Here is an 18,993-nt window from a genome sequence, read left to right as displayed (position 1 = left end):
TCCATTTCAAACGGACCCAGATATTTAAATCTTCATGGCGTCCGCAAAGCACAAGTTCCAGGCGCATCAGTTGAAAAATATGACGATGATTGTTCAATGGCATCTTTGCTAAGCCAATGTGATTAGGAGGGTAGCTCAGTTGTGGAGATGATCTTTTGCAGTACAAGCGGTAGCAATTAGCTTGAGAATCTGGTTTCGGTGCTTGCTGTTATAAACTTCAAATTATCAAGTGAAAAAGGGAGGAGAGAGGTCATTGCGCTGCGCTGCACAACGCCGGGAGCACTCTCGCGGCGTGCAGGTCCATGGCCGCCGCCGCCGCTTCCGCTTCCATCTCTCTCGTCTCCTACTTTCTTGTCAATCGGGTGTGCAGGAGTCAGGGGATGGCGAAAGGTGTGCTCCGGCCGTCCGGCGGGGCGTGGAGGCGAGGTTGGGGCGACCGCAGCAGAGCCGCCATGGCCGGCCATGGCGGGGTCGCAGCTCCGTCGTTGACTTCGATTCCGGAGGGTTGACTGCGGTCAACACTTTTACATAATACCCCCTAATTGGACCGCGACTATTAATCACGATCCAAATATTTTTCATAAAACCCCCTAATGTTTTGCAAAGTAGTCCCTCTTTTGTGGCTGGTATCCCTCCGCGGTTCTCTTCCCCTTCCGCTCCGGCGAACAGACTTCCGCTCCTCCTCCGGGCCTTCTCCGAGGACTGGCAGCCCACGCCGGACGCTCACATGGGTACTTCCTGGATTGCTGAATCACGTCATCTCTTTAATTGCTTCTCATTTCTCTGATTATCTCCGCATGTACAAAAGTGCAAGACTGTTAGTGTTTTGTTAAGCTGGAGTGCAACTGCACAACCGTAGTGGATCTAATTGTACAACCTGAATGGAACGAATTGAATTGATGCGGAAGGGAGAGCAGAAAACTACAGCTAGTTTCATTGGGAATGTTGATCGTAACCAACAATTATTAGCAATCATATACTGAAAAGGTATTTGTTCTGCTTGATATATTTTTTTCTGGGAACGCTCTGCTTGATATGAAAGTAGTAACTCTATGTTTGCCAAACCTTTATCGGTTCATAGACACGCATGCTCAGATGTGCACAGTGATGCCATTTTAATTTTGTTCTCATTTTCATATTCATTTTTCAGAGGACACTCCTACAGATACAGTTTTTATTCACACTACTCCATCTTGCAGTTATCAGAGCACCTGGAATGGACCCATTGAAGATCCCTCTTGCTGCGGAAAACACCACAATTGATGATGTCTCTGTGTGGGAGTGATCTGGCTCTGCATACGATGAAGGAGCTGAAGCAGCCGAATGGTTCCCCACTTACTGTAAAGAAGGTACAGGCCTTTACATTTCCCTGGAATAGGTTTGCTCGATTAGATCTTCTCTGTTACTTATGGAGAACGCTTGTTTTGCTGCATCTTTTACAGTGTCAGAAACTAGACCAACCGATCCTGACCATGCTCGAGGTTACAAATTCATGTTTACCGATTGCTTCCCATTTCTGATAGCCTCTCAGGTACAGTTCATACTTCTATTCAGTTTCCAGACGAATGCCCTGTACGAATATTGCTAAACATATAATATTCAGTTGATAATGCACGATTAATTGCAGGGCTCACTGGATGCACTAAATGAGATTCTTAAAGAACCTGTACCAATGAACCGCTTCAGACCAAAGTGAGCAGCATGCTTTTGCGTTTATAATTATTTATATTTTCTGAGTGGATATTTATTGGGTTGTTTTATCGTGGTTGATAATAGCTGCTTAGTGTAGTATTTTTGAGGGAAATACAGAAAGGAAATCCCTCTGTGAAATTGGTGAGAGCCCGCGTCGAGTATGCTTGAACGTGGGTAGCGCGGGCGCAACAACGCGCACTGACCAACTGCGCTAGGAGCAGCTTCTCTGCTTAGTGTAGTATTCACCTATCCTTTATAATTATGTGCTTACGTTCTTACTAAGCTGATTTCTTTTGAAAGTATTTTAGTGGATGGATGCCACTCATACTCAGAGGATCTGTGGAAAACCATGAAGATAAACAACCTAACATTTCTAGGTGTGAAATTATGCAGCCGTTGCAAGGTAAGATACTGGCCCTGATACTGTCATTATTAGTCTCCTAGCTTTGAAGTTGTTTATGCAGTTCTGTCTCAAAGGAACATGAAAACTGATGAAAATATTCAGTGGTTCAACAAGCTTGCTGTATGGTCTAACGTTGAACTATTTATCTGCATGATATTCTAATATTAATATTTTTTTATGTCCGATAGTTATCCTGTCAGTCAACTTATCGTGTCTGTAGTATGCATGGTTAGTTGACTTAGGAAGTAATCATCGTGAAATTGAGATTATTTCGTGGCAATGATGATTTTCATGGAACATGGAAACTGAAAATTTGGATACTACGATGTGCACCGTTTACTTCAGCAACCAAGAATATATATAAATCTTACTGGTGTTGGCTAATTCAGGTGGTAACCATTTACTGGTGTTGGCTAATTCAGGTGGTAACCATTAATCAACACAATGGAATACCTGGCACCGAACCAACTGAAACTCTACATAATTTCGGTCCGATGAAGTGCTGCATCCAAGCCACAACAATAAACGGCAGGTAACTATCTCATGCAACCTATTTTCCTCATATTATCTGTTTAGACCACTATGGAGTTGTCTTGTCTGCGGCCTTGCTAGTTGCTACTTCAAGATCCTCAGGAAGTAGGTTCACAGTGATGCAGATCACTAAGAACTAAACACTTTAATCAACGTTTCTAGGTGTACTTTCGGCAGAATTTGGTCTGCAAGGAATCTCTGACAGCAAAGGGCAAAGGAAAGATCATCAAGGTTGGCGATCCAGTTTATGTTCTGCAAGTATTCGATTCTTCTAATGAAGCCCCAGCCTGAGTCAGGGCTAAAAGTAGCAACTGTGTTTTTTAGTTTCCTGTGTGTGCAAGAGACTACGAAGTGGCCTGTAAATCTAGGCAGCAACAAAACGCGAGAAGTGCGTTTTGTCATGCTAAAATTAAAACTGTTGATGATGCAATAGAACATTCCCCACTCCACACAGATACAGTTAGTTGTGCCTTCACCTGATACTTTATTTATTGGGTTTGCCACAATGAAATTAGAGGACTCTTTCTAAATAGGATGAGTCGAGTATGTTACCCTGCACAAAATCAGTAATCAACTGCAAGTTCCCTAGTCACATCAGAGCATCATATATCTCTAGTCCCTCTGGATGTCAGAAAATGCAGTCGAGCTTCCAGAGCCCTTCACAGTTCAGAGCTAAGGGAAATGTCACTGAAACAAAGCATAGCGCAACTACACAAAATATCCCTGTTGGTTGGATCACATCAAACTGTAATGGCAGCCATCGTAGCCTGAAATGGAATAGCAATGCATAGAAATGGTTACACTACAAGCAGAACAAATTGTTACTGAATTCTGTGAAAGATTTTTCTTTTTGTGCATTGTTAGTTTCTTGAACAATGTGCATGGAGAAGGAAATGGCTTACTCGGATCCTTGGTCATGAGCATGGCAGCGCCACCGAAGTCGCAGGTGGCGCCGTTGGCCTTGGTGCGCTGCCAGTAGTTGTTGAAGGCGTAGGAGGCGTGCGCCAGCATGGTGTCCGGCCGGAAGCACGGGCCCGACGGTTGGATGGAGTCGCAGTCCGCGCCGGAGCCGCACGCGTAGTCCATGGCCTGCTGCATGACCGGCCCCGGCACTGACGGCTTCGCCACGCACCACGTCCCGCCCATTTTCCCCTGCGACGGCGACGCGAACGGAGGCGGGAACACCACCGGCGGCAGGAAGCCTCCCGGGGACGGTACGACCCCCGGCGGCTCCGGCACGTACTCCGGCGGGCCCGGGACGATCCCTGGTGGATACGGCGCGTAGATCGGTGGGCTCGGCACGTACGCCGGCGGCTCCGGTGCGTACTCTGGCGGGCTCGGCACGTATGCTGGTGGCTCCGGCGCGTACTCCGGTGGGCTCGGGACGTAGGCCGGTGGCTCGGGCGCGTACTCCGGTGGGCTCGGGACGTAGGCTGGTGGCTCGGGCGCGTACTCCGGTGGGCTCGGGACGTAGGCTGGTGGCTCCGGCGCGTACTCCGGTGGGCTCGGCACAATTTCAGGTGGGCTCGGTGAGATTTCTGGTGGGCTGGGTGGTACTTCTGGCGGGCTGGGGTACGGTGCAATTTCCGGCGGGCTTGGGCTTGGATAGGGTGAGATCTCCGGCGGGCTGGGATACGGCACGATCTCTGGTGGGCTGGGCGTGACTTCTGGTGGGCTTGGGTAAATGATAGGCGGAAGCGGCGTATTCGTCGGTGGTGGGCTTGGGCTGATTTCCGGAGGGCTCGGGCTCGGATACGGTGAGATCTCCGGTGGGCTGGGCGTGACTTCCGGTGGGCTTGGGTAAATGATAGGCGGAAGCGGCGTACCCGTCGGTGGTGGGCTTGGGCTGATTTCTGGTGGGCTGAGATACGGCGGAGGGTAGTAGTACACCGGTGCTGCCGGGGGTGGCGGAGAGGAGTAGCTGAACGCCGGTGCCGGAACGGTGGACGCCGGCGGCGATGGTGCCTCCGGAGTGAGGACGCAGTTTGGAGAAGCAGGAGGAGGGGGAGGGTTCGGCGGTGCAAATGCGTCGCCGTAGGGAGGCATGATGGGCGTGCTGTAGTAGGGGTCAGAAAAGGAGTAGTGATCAAGCAGCAGCAGCTCCTCTGATCTCAGCTGCCTTGCTCCTGCTCAATCAAATCAACAAGTCAAATGAATTGGCATGCATACGAAACGAAAGAAAGAAAACCTATGGAAGAAGCAATCTTTTGATGTACTGAGGTCTGAGGGGTGCAAACAACAACTAGCTACAATCTTGTGATGGCCCGTCAGAGTATTAGAAGAAGAAGATGCTTATAGCCAGCCCAGCCATGGGGCTACTTGCAAGGGAGGAGGAAGAAGCTGGACGGAGCATACCACCGCATTGCGCGAACAAGGCGCAGGCAGCAAAGAACATGATGCAGAGCAGACGCAGCGGTCGCCGGTACTCCATGGTCTCTCTGCACAGGCAGCACGGCAAACGGGTAGCGCTGGGGTTGTTATAGTGGCCATGCCCAGGTTAAACAACGGCAACAACTGCGAGAGACGAGTGAAACCTGAACCGGCAGTGAAAGAGTGACTGAGACTGAGGCACCAGTGAGCTTTTTTGCGACAAGTGCAGCTCTCTGGTGCCGTAAAAGCGTCGTAGAGTGGGATGGGACGAGTGACGCCCAAGAAGCATGCAAATGATTGGATTCCGTTGAGGTTTTCGATTCGCCTGCCGGGCACTTTTCTCCTTTTGCAATCTTGGCACAGATGCTTGCTTCTCGCACGGAGAAATGCAGTTAAGGTCCTCGGCCTCTTTGCCCCCCTCTTTTCATTTGCTTGGGTTTCACTCAAGATGTGTCCCAAACAAAATCGAGCAGTTACTTAGTCTGCTGAATTGTATCATGCAAGTCTCTCTGGTGTAAGTTGAAACCATTCAATAATTAGTTTAGCTCGAAACTCAACAGTAACGTTCTGGACGAACTGGTGCCACCGAGTCATAACTGGAAAGAATGAACAACTTGAGCAGTAGAAAGAAACTTCCCAGACTGTATCCTTACAACAAAATTATTAAAAGCGGTCACATTTTTTCAGTTTGCTTTCCTAACATTGAACACAAATCAGGCTACAATCGGCAGCAAATTGCCGTAATTCACCATCAGAATCCCAGTGTTGTGACAAATGGACCAAATAATTTCTAAGGACTAACATTTTTTTCTTCGCGCATCTGGAAAGATAGAAGAACAAATGCTAAACACTCTCCAAGTCAGATCAACATTTCTTTTAACTGCAGTAACTCCACTCACTAACTAAATGAAGAACAGGACCGATTGCTGTACTGCGATACACGCGCAGGTGAGTCCATCGGCAAACTGCAGGGGGTACCGTCCAAGTAAGGCCCAGCTTGTTCATAGGGCCATGTGTCCAGCAAGCCGACTTTCTGATATTCTTCGATCGATTGCTGCGTCGACAGAGTGCATCTGTTCACAAAAATTGTGCAACAACGAAGATGATGTTAGATGTGATATGCGCCTCAGGAACAAAGAACCATGCATTTAAACTTCATCTCAGGCTCACTGGCCAAATGAAAGCTGACCTGGAACAAAACTCTGGGCACATTCTCGACCAAATTTAAGTTACATAAATGCTACCATATTGGCAGAACCTCAGCCACCTAGTTTTTGTTACAAACCCATATTTGCATGCAGTGAATTGGTAATGAATAGAAATAATGCTTCAACTGAAATAAATACATACATATTTGTGAACTGTCCAGGGCTTGGTTGATAACACGAAAACCCTCAAGTCATTAGCATATCACCACGAGATTTGTCAGATTATAAGAAACTTACTAGTAGCAAGAACGATGTAAATACCTACTTGGAACTCCTGATGTGCGCGAAAGCAGCAGGAAATATATGGTCAATCAAATAAACACCAAGGAGACATTATGGAAATGTAAAAAGTAGCACAGAATAGGAATCATCTCACATATGCAACGACTGGATGAGCCTATTTCATATTCCCGACAGATTACATGCCCTTGTGTTGTGACTAAAGTTCACGATTCAGTACGTTGTGCCAAAAGTCTAAATTCTAAACCAGAAACGAAAGTGGAAATTGGATTCACAGAACACATAAGAATTGGTTGTAAACTGAGATACTATTTTTAAGTGCACACTTACATAATAGTCTCACAAGAATTGTTTACATTACCAAATGCTGAGTTACATTTGTTGTGTCCATAGTAGATACCAAGAAAAGAAGGGGCAAGTTCATATACCACATACAAGTTAAGAGTAGTGAAACATGCCAGGCTGTTCGCACACTCCATATGCACAAGCATATGATGCAAAATGTATGGCTTTTAATGTTAGTGAATGCAAACTGAGGTAATCCACCACCACCAGCAAACTGAGGTAATCCACCACCACCACCACAACAGAGTCTTTTGTCCCAAGTAAGTTGAGACAGAATATATAATGAAGACCACCCCTCAAAGTCTAAGTTTTGGATAGCAGAAACACATTTAAATGCTGCAATGGCCTAATATTAAACTTTGTCCTATTGCTTTAGCATGAAAGCCTAAACCAGCACAGCACCAAAGATGATGCAATTATCATGCATACACCAAGGCATTAATTGGATGGAAGCATCAAAAGATCCTGTCACTATCACTCAGCGCAGACCGCGTAATCAAACATTTTTGTTTAAGTAACAACAAAAGGTTTGGCAGTTAAGACCTTTAAAAGATATTTGCACTTCATTGCTTAAGACAAATAATAGTAAAAACAGTAATAGCAAAACTTACCTGGCTAGTTTCATCATGCACCTGATACTTGGGCAACGAAAACCTTCTTTCCTCCTACATAAGGCAATAAACATTTGAGATAACTATTAACATTTGAAGTCATATCAGTATAATGTACAAAATGCATGATAGAAGCTACTGGTACCATTGACATTGCTTCATCACCCCACACCAGATAGACCTCATTTGTAGCTGGTTGGGTACCGGACACTTTATTATTGGATACAGCGGGTAGAGATCCAACCGCTGAACCTCCTGTGCCTGGAACAGAGCATGCACATGTCAGTTCATTAAGAGTGTACCTTACACCATCAGCAAAAATACATATCAGATAGACCAACATCATTCACCTGAAGTCCCATCATCGCAACAGTGAAGCTATACAAATAACATGCACAGCATACAGAACATTTGCTGCTGAACTAGTTTTCTTTCAGGATTAAGAAAATTTAAGGCAAATGTTCCATTAAGATATGTTCATAACAGCACTTAATTGTCTACAAACGTCTTTGATTTCTTCTACCCAAATTTAACAGTGCATGTGCTTAAGTCACCATATTTGCCCACCAAAAAAGAAAATCTAGCACATTGCACCATGTTGATATAGGAAGGTTTGTAAACTGTGAATATCGACATACCTTGGTTATTGACTCCATATCCAACTCCTGCAGCAGGAACTGATGCTGGAGAGGTTGCTGGTATGGTGCCAGGTGCAACGGATGCTACAAATGGGGAACTTGCTGCTCCATTGACAGCGGAAGTGTTAACAGGAAACAAAAGCTGGGAAACTTGAGGGGCAACAGGTGAAGGTACTCCAGGAGGGGCCATAGGAAATGATGTCTGAAGTACATTAGCTGGTGCTGATGTCATAGGAGTAAGCACATTCTGAATGGGGAATAGTGGCTGTTGTGGTGGCAGCCCAGCAGCCATTGGAGGAATCGAAACAGCTGGTTGTTGTGGATATGCTGATTGTTGTGGATACCAAGCTTGTGCTGGTGGAGCAGGCCAAACTGGAGGTCGGGCCATCAAAGGATTCAGTGCGCGATTATAGCTGCCAGCAAATGTGAAAAATTAAGAAAATTTCCAAAGTGAGTGCTCACATTATTGACTACATATGGGATGGGAAACACAAATATTAAATTGTTGCAAGTATACAGGAGGAAAGAGAGAACATACATTGGAGGTGCTAAACCATAAGCTGGCCGTGGAGGAAATGCCATGCCTAGCGGATTAGGTATAACAACAGGCCTTACCTGTGGCACTTCCACCTTGGCTACCTTCGATGAAGGATCTTCCTCTGCATGAGAAACAGATGTCAGGTAAATATAAAAACTGAAGATCACAGTAGCTCAGCACTCTAAAATTATCCCAAAAAAGGGAGCAAAAGAAGCCTACAAATTGCAGTACCTTCTCCATAGTGAGCAGCCAGCACATCTGGAGGAATCCCCTGCATTCCAAATATCTCAATCTCTGTTGATTCCCTATCAGGCTTCGCATTAGGAACCCTGCAGCCAAAATAGTTTTATATGTCCATAAGTAATAGAATGGGATTGTTAACAGTACAGTAGGAATACAGAAGTTGTTGCGGAGGGGAGTAAAGGATACAATAGGTAACAACTTCAAAAATACCAATACCCATGAATCAAGATAAAACCCAAATTAATCAACAAAGAAGAGCAAAACATCATAAAGATGAAACACTGGACTAACCCAAGCCGATGCCCAAGAGAAACCCAATCATAAAAGCATGAACATGGTTGAATCCCAACAAAAGCATATAACCCGGAAGTGCACTTAAGTTCTATGGCGAGTATCCTCACAGGCCGCAAACGGGACACTCATCAAGCATTTTATTCCAAAAAAAAATCGGCGACACCAATACTAACGGATCCTATAAAATTCAGCACTCAAATATCGCACTTGTCGGGCGCACGTGCACGTGCAATCCCAATCCATCGACCACGCCAGTAGGGGTACAGTCCGACGAAATCCAGGAGGCAGATCAAATCGAGCATAAAAAAGCGCAGTTTTTTGGGTGCAGTTCGCAGCGCCTAGTCCCGAATCTAGCCAGCTCCGCACCCTAGGAAATTTGGAGATCGAGGGGGACAAGACGTACTTGGTGACGGACTCCTTGTGGACCTGTAGGACGTGTATGGCCATGCCGGAGGCGGTGGAGAGCTTCTTATGGCAGACGTGGCACTTGAAGTGCTTGGCCTTCTGGTGCTGCACTAGAATCTTCTCGTCGTCGAACTCGCGGTCGCAGTAGTAGCAGAAGACCTTCTCCACGCGCTTCTTCTTCTTGCCCATCCCTCCGTCTCTCCGGCGAGATCACCTAGGTTTAGGGTTTCGGCGAGGTCGCGGCACGCGCGGGTGGGGGACGGGAGGAAGAGGAAGGCGAGGATACTAGTCGTCTGGTCGGGGCGTGTTTGGGAGGCGGCGAAACTTGGAGGGGGCTCCATGGAAATATTCCGTGGTGGTGTCGTGATCGCCGATCGGTGTCGGACTCTGACGTGTGGGGTCGGTACTTGGGTGTTGACTTTTTCTTTGCAATCCCTCGCGCCCACGGTGTGTCGTGTACAAAAGCAAAAGCAGAACCCACAATGCAACTGCAACCCCGATTTTTTTTATATTTTCGGATTTATATATTGTCCTTCTAAATTGACCATGAGAGGTACATCAAGAAATAGATCACAACCTACAACTAGCTAATCCAAAATTGCAGTTCAGGTCAATCACTGTAGATAGAACAGGATTTTCCACATTGTAGTTGAGATCAAAAGCACATAAACAGCTCCACCTAAGAATGAACAGCTACCAAATACAGTGTTGTTTGACTGTTGAAATATACAAGTTATAACACACAGCTGCTCAAAACCAGTGCCTACTTCCTTAATGCATTGTTTTAACATGACACCATCAAATTGCAAAGTTAAAACCAGGTAAATCATCTTAAACTGACTTGCTGACTTACAACCCCAATTTTATCCAACAGGGAGTCTGTGACATGCTGTCCCAACAACATCAACCAAAGGGTCCAAATCTACTACCACATAACTAGTAACAAGAATAAGACTACTGATATCTATATTTGCAATCAGAAACTAGTATCTACTGTTACATCTTCGTATCATTAAACAAAAAAAACCCTGCAAACAGTCATAAACCATAATCTGCAATATCTTTCAAAAGCATCGAAACAAGCATGCACCAAACTCAGCAAAAATGCAAAAATTGTGCCTTATCATTATCACTAAAGCAAGAAGCATCAGGATCATCCCAAGTTTCAGAATACCCCAAAGCTCCACATTACTGAAGAGGAGTAACATGAAGAAATACACTCTCCCTGAGCGAGTCATTCAGCATTCGATTCACCTCATGCAGCCACAAATCAGTACAAAACCATACATACAGCAAACACAATTGCGGCTACTGTTCCATCTTTCTAGGATTGTGCACAAGGCCTAAACTGACAGTCGAAGCAAGAGATAGAGCAAAAGTGATCTGTTCGCAGGTTCTGTGAAAACTAATGCATGCGGGATTGCAGTGGGGGTGAGGGCGGCGGTGCATCCGCATCGGGGTACTCGATGATCATGTCCCCAAGGCTGTCGATGTCGCCTGACAGATTGCTCACCTGAGCGATCAGTGTGGCAAAGAGGTCAGGTGGGTACTCCGGTTCATCCTCTTGGTTGTCAAACTTCAGGGATAGCTCCAAGCCAGGACCGGCCCTGTAGAGGGGCAAGCGGCACGGCCGTCCCGGGCCCCCTTCTGTATCGTGCATTAGTAGTGTATGGATTTTATATTTAGTTATGCTTAATTACTTTATAAGTAGAGAAGACTTCAAAAGTTAATTATTATTTTGTAGTTATGGTTAATATGGCAAACACTTTATTGAAAAATAGATTTGAAGAACTTCAAGTATTTAAAAATATATTTAGGTTTTTACTGAGTTTGATAACCTTGAAGTCATTAAATGATATTGAACTGAAAGATCGATACACTAAATTTGCAAATACTTTCTCTCTATATGGATATATGATATTGAGTTAAATGATCTAATGTCTGAGTTAAGGGCTATGCAATTGACTTTATCAAATAGGCAAATATTTTTTATGAAGATTTTTTAGTATGTCATAAAAATATATTATTATTATAATATTTCTATTTCTTATCGAATCTTATTTATTGTGTCTGTCACTGTGGCATCAGCTGAAAAAAAAAAGCTTTTCAAAATTGGAACTATTGAAGAACTATTTGAGATCTATAATGTCTCAAGAAATATTAAATGGTTTAACAGCTTTATGTATTAAGAAGAAATTACTAAATGAGATTGATGTTGATACCATCACCAATAATTTCGTATTTAGAAATACTTGAATAAATTGTTTAAGATGATCTTAGAAAATATTTGAGATGAACGTTAATTTTTATATACTTTAAGTGTTTATCGAAAATAATTTTTTAATACACCGACTATTATTTTTACAATTTATATATTAATTAATTTTTTGATGCTTCATTTCAATAGGCCTTTTTTTAGTTTCGTCCCAAATCACTAGAATCTCCGGACCGCCCTTCTCCAAGCATGGCCTTTATGCACAGGATGAGTGCGAGGACAGGGTGCGGAAGTCGTCTGGTAGGAGCTCACAGAGTGTGGCGAGCTTGGGTGTGGTCTCTCTGATGGAGTCAAGCTTGAACAAGTCGATCTCATTGTTGTCCTTGAGCCCTATCCGGACGTACATGAGGGATCGAGAGATGCGAGAAAGGCTAGCATTGAGGTTGCTAGCCTGCTGGAGCCGGTCCATATTGCTGACCCATCATCCCTTCTTCTCAGCGGCCTTCCGGAGGTCCTTGAACATGTTGGGCGCCTCGGCAAACCGGAGCCGAACAACAGAAAAAGACCTTTAGCGACACCTCCTCCCATGCTCCCGATACCCCTTGGTCAGTTGGCCCAACCCCGACAGGCTTTGAAACAGAGCCATGGATATGGGGATTTGGTCCAACGTGATCCTGGAGAGGGAGAGGAAGGAGAATTGGGTTTGGAGGATTTGATTTTTGAAATGGAGGATTTGGGGGTTTACTCGTTAGGAGGTCGGTGGAGGCCGCTGTCCCTTCCCCTCCAGCCGAGCAGCCAACCGCCGTCCGATCCGTAACGGTGAATGCTCTAGATTGGCGCACGTAGACAATCCACCTTTCAACCAATAACAAGTTGACATCTCGCTCCCAGCCTTGCTTTTTTTTAAGGAAGCCTTGCTTTTTTTTTAAGGAAGCCTTGCTTTTTTTAGAGGGAGGAGAAGTGAGGGAGTGGGCAGCTGGGCTGGGCCTCAAAATAGGCTCAATTTCAGCCCACCCACCCTTTTCAGACTCACTGGCAGATGGGCAGATGCTGAACTAGACTCAATGAACCGTTCTAGTCTAAGATTGACTTATATAAAGGATCAGATGAAGTATATAATTAAGTCCTCGCCAGTCAGTTGCACTAGTCCTATGTCGACAATCATCATATCGTGAGTTTGGGTAGAAGGAACGTTCCCTTGAGGCAAGAGGAAGTATATATTGGATAACTCGATCTCCCTATATATATTACATTGCAAAGTACAAACTAAGCTGTATTCGTTATATATGCATGAGCCACGACTGCAACTCTAGGCAACCTATAAGACAGTTGATATGGATCATTGTACTGCCCTTATAGATGTAAGATGTACGTCTATAGCCCTACCATGTCGATACATGTCGATAGCCGCACGCACTGGATCGAAAAAGATGACTCATTTATATATGTTTTTTAAATATATAGTATACACCTTCATTTTTTAGTTTTCCCACAAAAGGTTTTTCACTATAAATTTGGTGTCTCTAAACTGTTGTAAGTTTTATGTTTTGTTTATATCTAGTACATGATAGATGTGGGAGGAATGATCGATTTTCCCTGGATCCTCGCACCGGCCGGCGATACCTCAACCAAGCCGTGCATAATGCGCATGCCCACGTCCTTCCTCATGCATGCATATGCCTGGTAGTTGTGGATCTATAATTTTCAGAACATTCTATCAACATTTCCGGTATTCAAATGGTTTCAAATGAAAAAGTGACCAATTACAATGACAAAGTTGTAGATCTCGTCGAAGCTACAATTTTCATATAAAAATCATATACATCTGAGTTCATCTAGAAAAGTTACATTTTTTCGAAGATGTGTTGCGCAACGAGATAACCCAGCAACAGTGAAGTTACAATTTTTTGATGAATGGGCGACGGGCCTAATAACTGCCCATCAGTCACATAAACTGTTGTAAATTATGGATCCTACCTTGTCACTCTTTCATGGGGTGATTTTTATATGTTGCTCGATGAACGGACGACATACGCCTAATTTTGTCATTTTTTCTACCTAATTTTATTAAAATAATTTTAAAAATATATAAATTAACAAAATTCTCATTTCCTTGACCAAAGTATTTGTGGACGTTTTTGTTGGGCTTTACCCACCCAATGAAACGAAGCCCACAATATAGCATGAATGCACTCAGGCATGAGTTCACTCATCTATTTTCGGCCTAGGCCTAATGTGGGCTGCCAAAAAAGGCTTTGTGAACACCGGTTGCGTTATTATGGACATGCTAAACTAAACTCAATCAACCTTTCCACAGCCCAATCATCGATCGGGGGGTGGGCGAATATGCATAATTTTATATTGAAGATTGCAAGTTGCATAATCAAGAGAAAAAAGTCAGCTACTTGAGAGTTGAACAGCTCAAACCTCACCAAGTAAACGTAGTAGTTAAACGGAGTTTCTGGAAGGAATCAAACGCATGTACAGGGGCATCAAGAGTTGAACATGCAGCTCAAGATCGATCGATCGAGCTCACCATGCAAGTTGCAAGTAGACGTAGTAAACGGAGTTTCTGCAAGGGATCAAACATATATACAGGGGAACAACATGACGCTCGCATGATGGGGCCGGGCTACGACGGCAACCCATACCTCGACGGTGGATGTAACAACGGGGATGGAGGGTTCCATGGTGGTGACCCACGAATATTCATTACTATTGCTGTTGTTTTGTTAGCATAAGTGCATGCCAGGTCAGAGATGCTACATCGCGTTAGTGCTCGATCAAGTTGCATAAAAATACAATTTATCATTGAACCGAGAGGCTCCTTGTGTAACAATTCGGCCGTTTGTCGCACCGGTTTTTTAAAAGAGCGATCAGGTGCATTCTACATATATATATCAGAATCAGTTTTATTATACATACGATGATATTATCAGTGATATACAGTTCTATATCGAACAAAATAATGTTATTAAAACAATTACCAGAGTTTTGAACAGCAGCAGAAGAACTCGAGAAAACTCCAATGAAAACTTTAGGGTACACCACAGGCAATCGACTAGGAGCAACGCAATCTAAGACATTTTATCTTCATTATAGTCTTCAGCTTCATTGATCTCTATGTAATCTTCTCCAACTGAGCAATATTTATTGGAAACAACAAGTGTGAGCACATATCGTACTCCGCAAGTGTAGAAAAGTATGACATGGGGCTCAAATCAAGAAATGGTTAGACACCGATTTACTGCACTAAGAAACCTTCACCTATAACTCTCAGAATCAGGCATCCTATTTACTGAGTGTGAAGACACAACTTAAACAAGAAAAATAGCTCATCGAATTCCATCTGACTACCAAACTCATCAGATATTCCATATTTGCTACCATAACTCACCAGGTAATCCCATTACCTGGCTACCTGGCTACCTGACCATCCATATCAGAACTCTGATCCCAACTAATCAAGAAGAAGTCCAAGCCGCTCTTGACCGTGAGCACGGCTGATCAATCAGTTTTATTACTCTACAGAGTTTGCACACTTTACCCACGAGTTATGATTCCTATTTTGCTTTACACTTTCGGAGTGTAGAGTCGGGGTCTCACTACAAGGTCGTTACAAAGCGCCTCCAAATCTATATGCACCCACTAAGGTTTCACCGCTAACAGGGATTCCATCCACTGTAGAGGCCCCCTCTTGTGCCACTTAACTGTTCACTAGTGCGTACAGAACATGAATGACAACTAATTAATTGGTCAGGCCGTACCCATATAAGCCTCGTGGTTGCGCTGTTCAGCTGGGTTACAGACAACAAGAACCAGTCCTTAGGACCCCACACAGGAACAAACACATTTCCAACGTGCGGCACAACACATGCGCCTTCATACACCATCCACATACCAACCATTCTGGTAGGATCCCTATACCATGTTGTTATGAAAGATTATCATACCCGATTCATATTGCATAATCATTAGTCAAGTTTAACTTCTAACCCAACCAGGACAGCGACTAGCATATCTACCATTTTCTTCCCATGACTCATCAACGACGATAAGGATAATCATACAAAATCTAGTAAATCCTAATCATGGGATTCCAAATTAGACAATCATGCAAGGAGGATAAACAACTAATATGAAAGTCCCAAAATAGGTGCAAGATGTTCAAGCACACTTGCCTGGCTGCTGCTCAGTGATATTCGTAAACTCGGTTCTGGCGTATCTCGAAGTCTTGACTTTGCTGATCATTGATTTCTTAACTGTTGCTCTTGGAGATCCTCGTATAGCTTCGAAACATAGTCGTCTATTCGCAAGAACAACTAACAAAAGAGAAAACACAAATAACTAAGAACAGTACATCAAACAGAGGCATCACATCATAAAAAAAACTCTATGGTTGGATAGGATACGAGATTTAAGCGAATTCATAGAGTGTTGCTTGGATTTAAATGAAATTCGCTGAACAAGATTTGAATAGATGATTCTATTTGAATAATAAGGTCTGAAACATAATTAACTATAGAAGGTAGAGGCTAACGTGTAAACATCCTAAGCAAGAAAGTAAGATAGAAATAAATGATCTTTGGAGGGGTTATTTGGGATATTCACCAAGAGAGCGAGATCAGAGAGTAGAGTAGGGGAGTTTGGCATGGAGGAGTCGGCTGGCGGTGGTCTCTCGACATCGCCGGTGAGGGAAAAGGCCCGAGGTTGACGGAGATGGTTCAGACAGGGTCGCATCGTAGCCATGAATTCGTGAAGGGCTCAGTTTGACCTGAGGTACAGAAGGACACGCACACCAGTGAGCTGAAGGCGGTGAAGTGCACGATTAGATGGCGATAGCAACGACAATCACTGATGTTGACATTGGGCAACAATGGTGTTTCAACAAATCACGGAGAGCACGGGCGTAGAATGTGAGAAGACAAGCTCGATTTTATGATCGGTCTTGTCACAGAAGTTCTGAGGTAGCAACAAAAGAGAGACGAATGATACCAGGTTTAAAGGTTGACCGCGCACAGACACAGCAAAGAAGATGTGCACGTTCTCAGAGATTGGCTATGATATTCAAGAAATGGTTTGAATAGAAATATTCATATTTTTTGGAACACGATTCTGCAGTGATGGTTTGGATAGAGCTTCACCTGAGAAGGAGATCGATCGATTGAAACTTTGGTGAGATTCCGCAACGACGTTGGAAGTTAAGATCGTGTTCCTGGTGGCGTCGCTAGAGATGCGAGGGAACCTTCATATGGACGCACATGAGATGTGATGGGACACACCGTGACGCAGTCGGTGCATCCAAATGGCTCCTGGATTGACGGGGAACGCGAATGCATTCTGGGTGCACGCGCAGAACAACTCATAGACATGGGAGCAGTGGCGTAGCGACCACAAAATCGTTGGTGTCGGTGCTCTTGTAGCCGAACTATTTTTAGGGATTATTGAGGATAATCAGGGGCACGTCTCTGTCAAAGGTATCAATGATTGGAGCTCTGGTTCGTCGGAGAACACAACTGACATTCTAGGTACGCAGAACGTGTACGAGATTGGGCAGCAGGGATTGCGACGTCGAGAACAAGGGCTCTGTTGCAGCTTTGGATAAACCAATTTTGGGAGGATGTAGAGGACTAGCAGGGGCATGTCTCGGCCAAAGGACTCGTGGATTAGAGAGCTAGTTCACCGGGGAACGCGATTTGAACCCGCGTTGCACGCGCAGAATTCCAGACTGGGCAGCGGGCACGGCGATCGTGATCTCGGTGGCGTCGGGGCTCTAATGGACAAACGGTTTGGTGAGGGCATGTGGGACATCCAGGGGTATGTGCTGGTTCGAGGGTGCGGCAATCCGACCTCTGATCAGCCGGGAAACGCAGATGTCATTCGGCGGTTGCGCGGCTGTTTGCAATGGCGACGGCCATGGCCGCATAGTGAGGGATTTGGCCAGGCTAGGGGTTCGATTAAGGCTCACAAATGGCATCCATATAGGGGGAAATAGGAGAGGAAGGGGCTGGTTCGGTCCTCACCTTGCTGCGACGATCGGTGACAAAGAATTCGCGGAGACGACGATGGCACCGGTGGCAGCGACATCAGCAGCACGACAGCGAACGGTGGCGGTGGCGACGGAGATCCCGGTGGATTCTTTGTTCCTATAGCCAAATGGTTTTGGGACATAGTGAGGAACAACCTAGGTCACATCTCGACAAAAGATGAAGTCATTTGGATGGACGGGTCGCCGGGAACGCGTATGCCAACCGGCGACGACATGGTTGTCCACGACGGCGAATGTTGCCTGGCAGGTTGAGGGCAGCGGCTAGGGTTTGGTGGACGTGGGAAAGGGGCAGGGGAGGGTGTGTTGGTCCCTTTTTATGGGGCTAGGGACGTTAGGCTGGTGAGCCAAGGTGGGATCCAAGCCGGCCATGGCCCAGGTCCAAGTTGTGATCTGATTGCGCGACGCTAAATCACAGGCCTGTTCTGAGGATGATATCTCCATCGGCTGGACTCCAAATTAGATGTTTCTGGACTCTAAATTGTAGTACTCAAAAAGATATACAACTTTGGTATTAATTAGAAATTCTTAAAACGACATTTTAATTTTCAAACATGCACCACAAGATAAATTATTTGAACCCAGACTTATCTACGCAGCACTAATTTCGGGGGTCATAACTCCTAGGTCCATTATCCAAAAGGGGAGTTTCATAGGTTCAAATCGAAACTCTCGACAAGACCTACAACTTTTGTATTGTCAAGATTTGTATTTGAGGCCGTATTGAACTCCGAAATTGCATGATAAGATGAGACTGACGACGAGGAGTAACTGGTAGCCGGCTTCAATTGCCATTATGACCATTTAAGTGGCGCTTTCCACTATGAATTGTTAGGAATTGAAAGAGGATAAATGGATGTCAATGCGTCTTGATTGAGCACTAGTCGAGCTTTGTTTGTCAGCCTTAGCTATCAGGCGAAAGGACGATATTGTTTTGAAGTGTATGAAACGATCAGGTACATACACATGTAAGGGAGCTGATTTGGGCTGGCTTTAGCGCACATGTATGCCGTCATGTTAGCAATCCAACATGATGCAAGTTTGATGGCTTGATGCTGGTTTGGAGCTACAAGCTAGAAAGAAAAACATTAAGGAAAAGCAGTGCACGCTGGGTTGGATAAAAATGATTCGTGATGAGATTGTCTACGGAGGATTTTTAGATAATGTGAGAAAAATGGAATAAGTATTTATCCAACCTTGAAATTCTTTAACCT

At 44.7% G+C, this 18,993-nt stretch overlaps 2 protein-coding genes and 1 pseudogene across 3 annotated transcripts; 1 reads left to right on the top strand and 2 right to left on the bottom strand.

Moving 5' to 3' along the window:
- The first annotated feature begins 302 nt into the window (after positions 1-302).
- On the top strand, positions 303-3,079 carry LOC133902276 (uncharacterized; annotated as a pseudogene).
- Positions 3,080-3,082: 3 nt separating this feature from the next.
- LOC133902245 (extensin-like) lies at positions 3,083-5,176 on the bottom strand. The gene is made up of 3 exons (XM_062343857.1): positions 4,982-5,176; positions 3,529-4,752; positions 3,083-3,393 (listed from the first exon to the last, which is right to left on the bottom strand). Exons 1-3 carry the CDS (start codon positions 5,055-5,057, stop codon positions 3,362-3,364), a joined length of 1,332 nt encoding a protein of 443 aa, XP_062199841.1. The 5' UTR covers positions 5,058-5,176; the 3' UTR covers positions 3,083-3,361.
- A 442-nt stretch (positions 5,177-5,618) lies between these two features.
- LOC133901630 (protein SUPPRESSOR OF FRI 4-like) lies at positions 5,619-9,819 on the bottom strand. Of its 2 annotated transcripts, none has more exons than XR_009906743.1 (7): positions 9,517-9,819; positions 8,808-8,905; positions 8,577-8,697; positions 8,039-8,451; positions 7,546-7,661; positions 6,186-7,454; positions 5,619-6,069 (listed from the first exon to the last, which is right to left on the bottom strand). XR_009906743.1 is itself a non-coding variant. In XM_062343049.1 (7 exons), the coding sequence occupies exons 1-7, from the start codon at positions 9,705-9,707 to the stop codon at positions 5,998-6,000; spliced, it is 1,065 nt and encodes a 354-aa protein (XP_062199033.1). In that variant the 5' UTR covers positions 9,708-9,819; the 3' UTR covers positions 5,619-5,997. The 2 variants fall into 2 exon arrangements, 1 of the variants encoding a protein (XP_062199033.1); XM_062343049.1 differs by having other exon boundaries at positions 7,401-7,454.
- Positions 9,820-18,993: the final 9,174 nt, after the last annotated feature.

The sequence above is a fragment of the Phragmites australis genome, chromosome 20 (genome assembly GCF_958298935.1).
Source record: "Phragmites australis chromosome 20, lpPhrAust1.1, whole genome shotgun sequence".
NCBI lineage: Eukaryota > Viridiplantae > Streptophyta > Magnoliopsida > Poales > Poaceae > Phragmites > Phragmites australis.
This window is presented reverse-complemented; position numbering and strand designations above follow the sequence as displayed.

Excerpts from the sequence above, each read along its gene's own strand:
- LOC133902245 (XM_062343857.1), bottom strand. The coding sequence starts at position 5,057 with ATGGAGTACCGGCGACCGCTGCGTCTGCTCTGCATCATGTTCTTTGCT. Across the intron at positions 4,753-4,981 it reads CTTGTTCGCGCAATGCGGTG|GAGCAAGGCAGCTGAGATCA; the intron begins GTATGCTCCGTC and ends TTGATTGAGCAG. Across the intron at positions 3,394-3,528 it reads GCTCATGACCAAGGATCCGA|GCTACGATGGCTGCCATTAC; the intron begins GTAAGCCATTTC and ends ATTCCATTTCAG.
- LOC133901630 (XM_062343049.1), bottom strand. The coding sequence starts at position 9,707 with ATGGGCAAGAAGAAGAAGCGCGTGGAGAAGGTCTTCTGCTACTACTGC. Across the intron at positions 7,662-8,038 it reads ATATGGAGTCAATAACCAAG|GCACAGGAGGTTCAGCGGTT; the intron begins GTATGTCGATAT and ends GCTCTGTTCCAG. Across the intron at positions 6,070-7,400 it reads TGCATGATGAAACTAGCCAG|ATGCACTCTGTCGACGCAGC; the intron begins GTAAGTTTTGCT and ends TTTTGTGAACAG.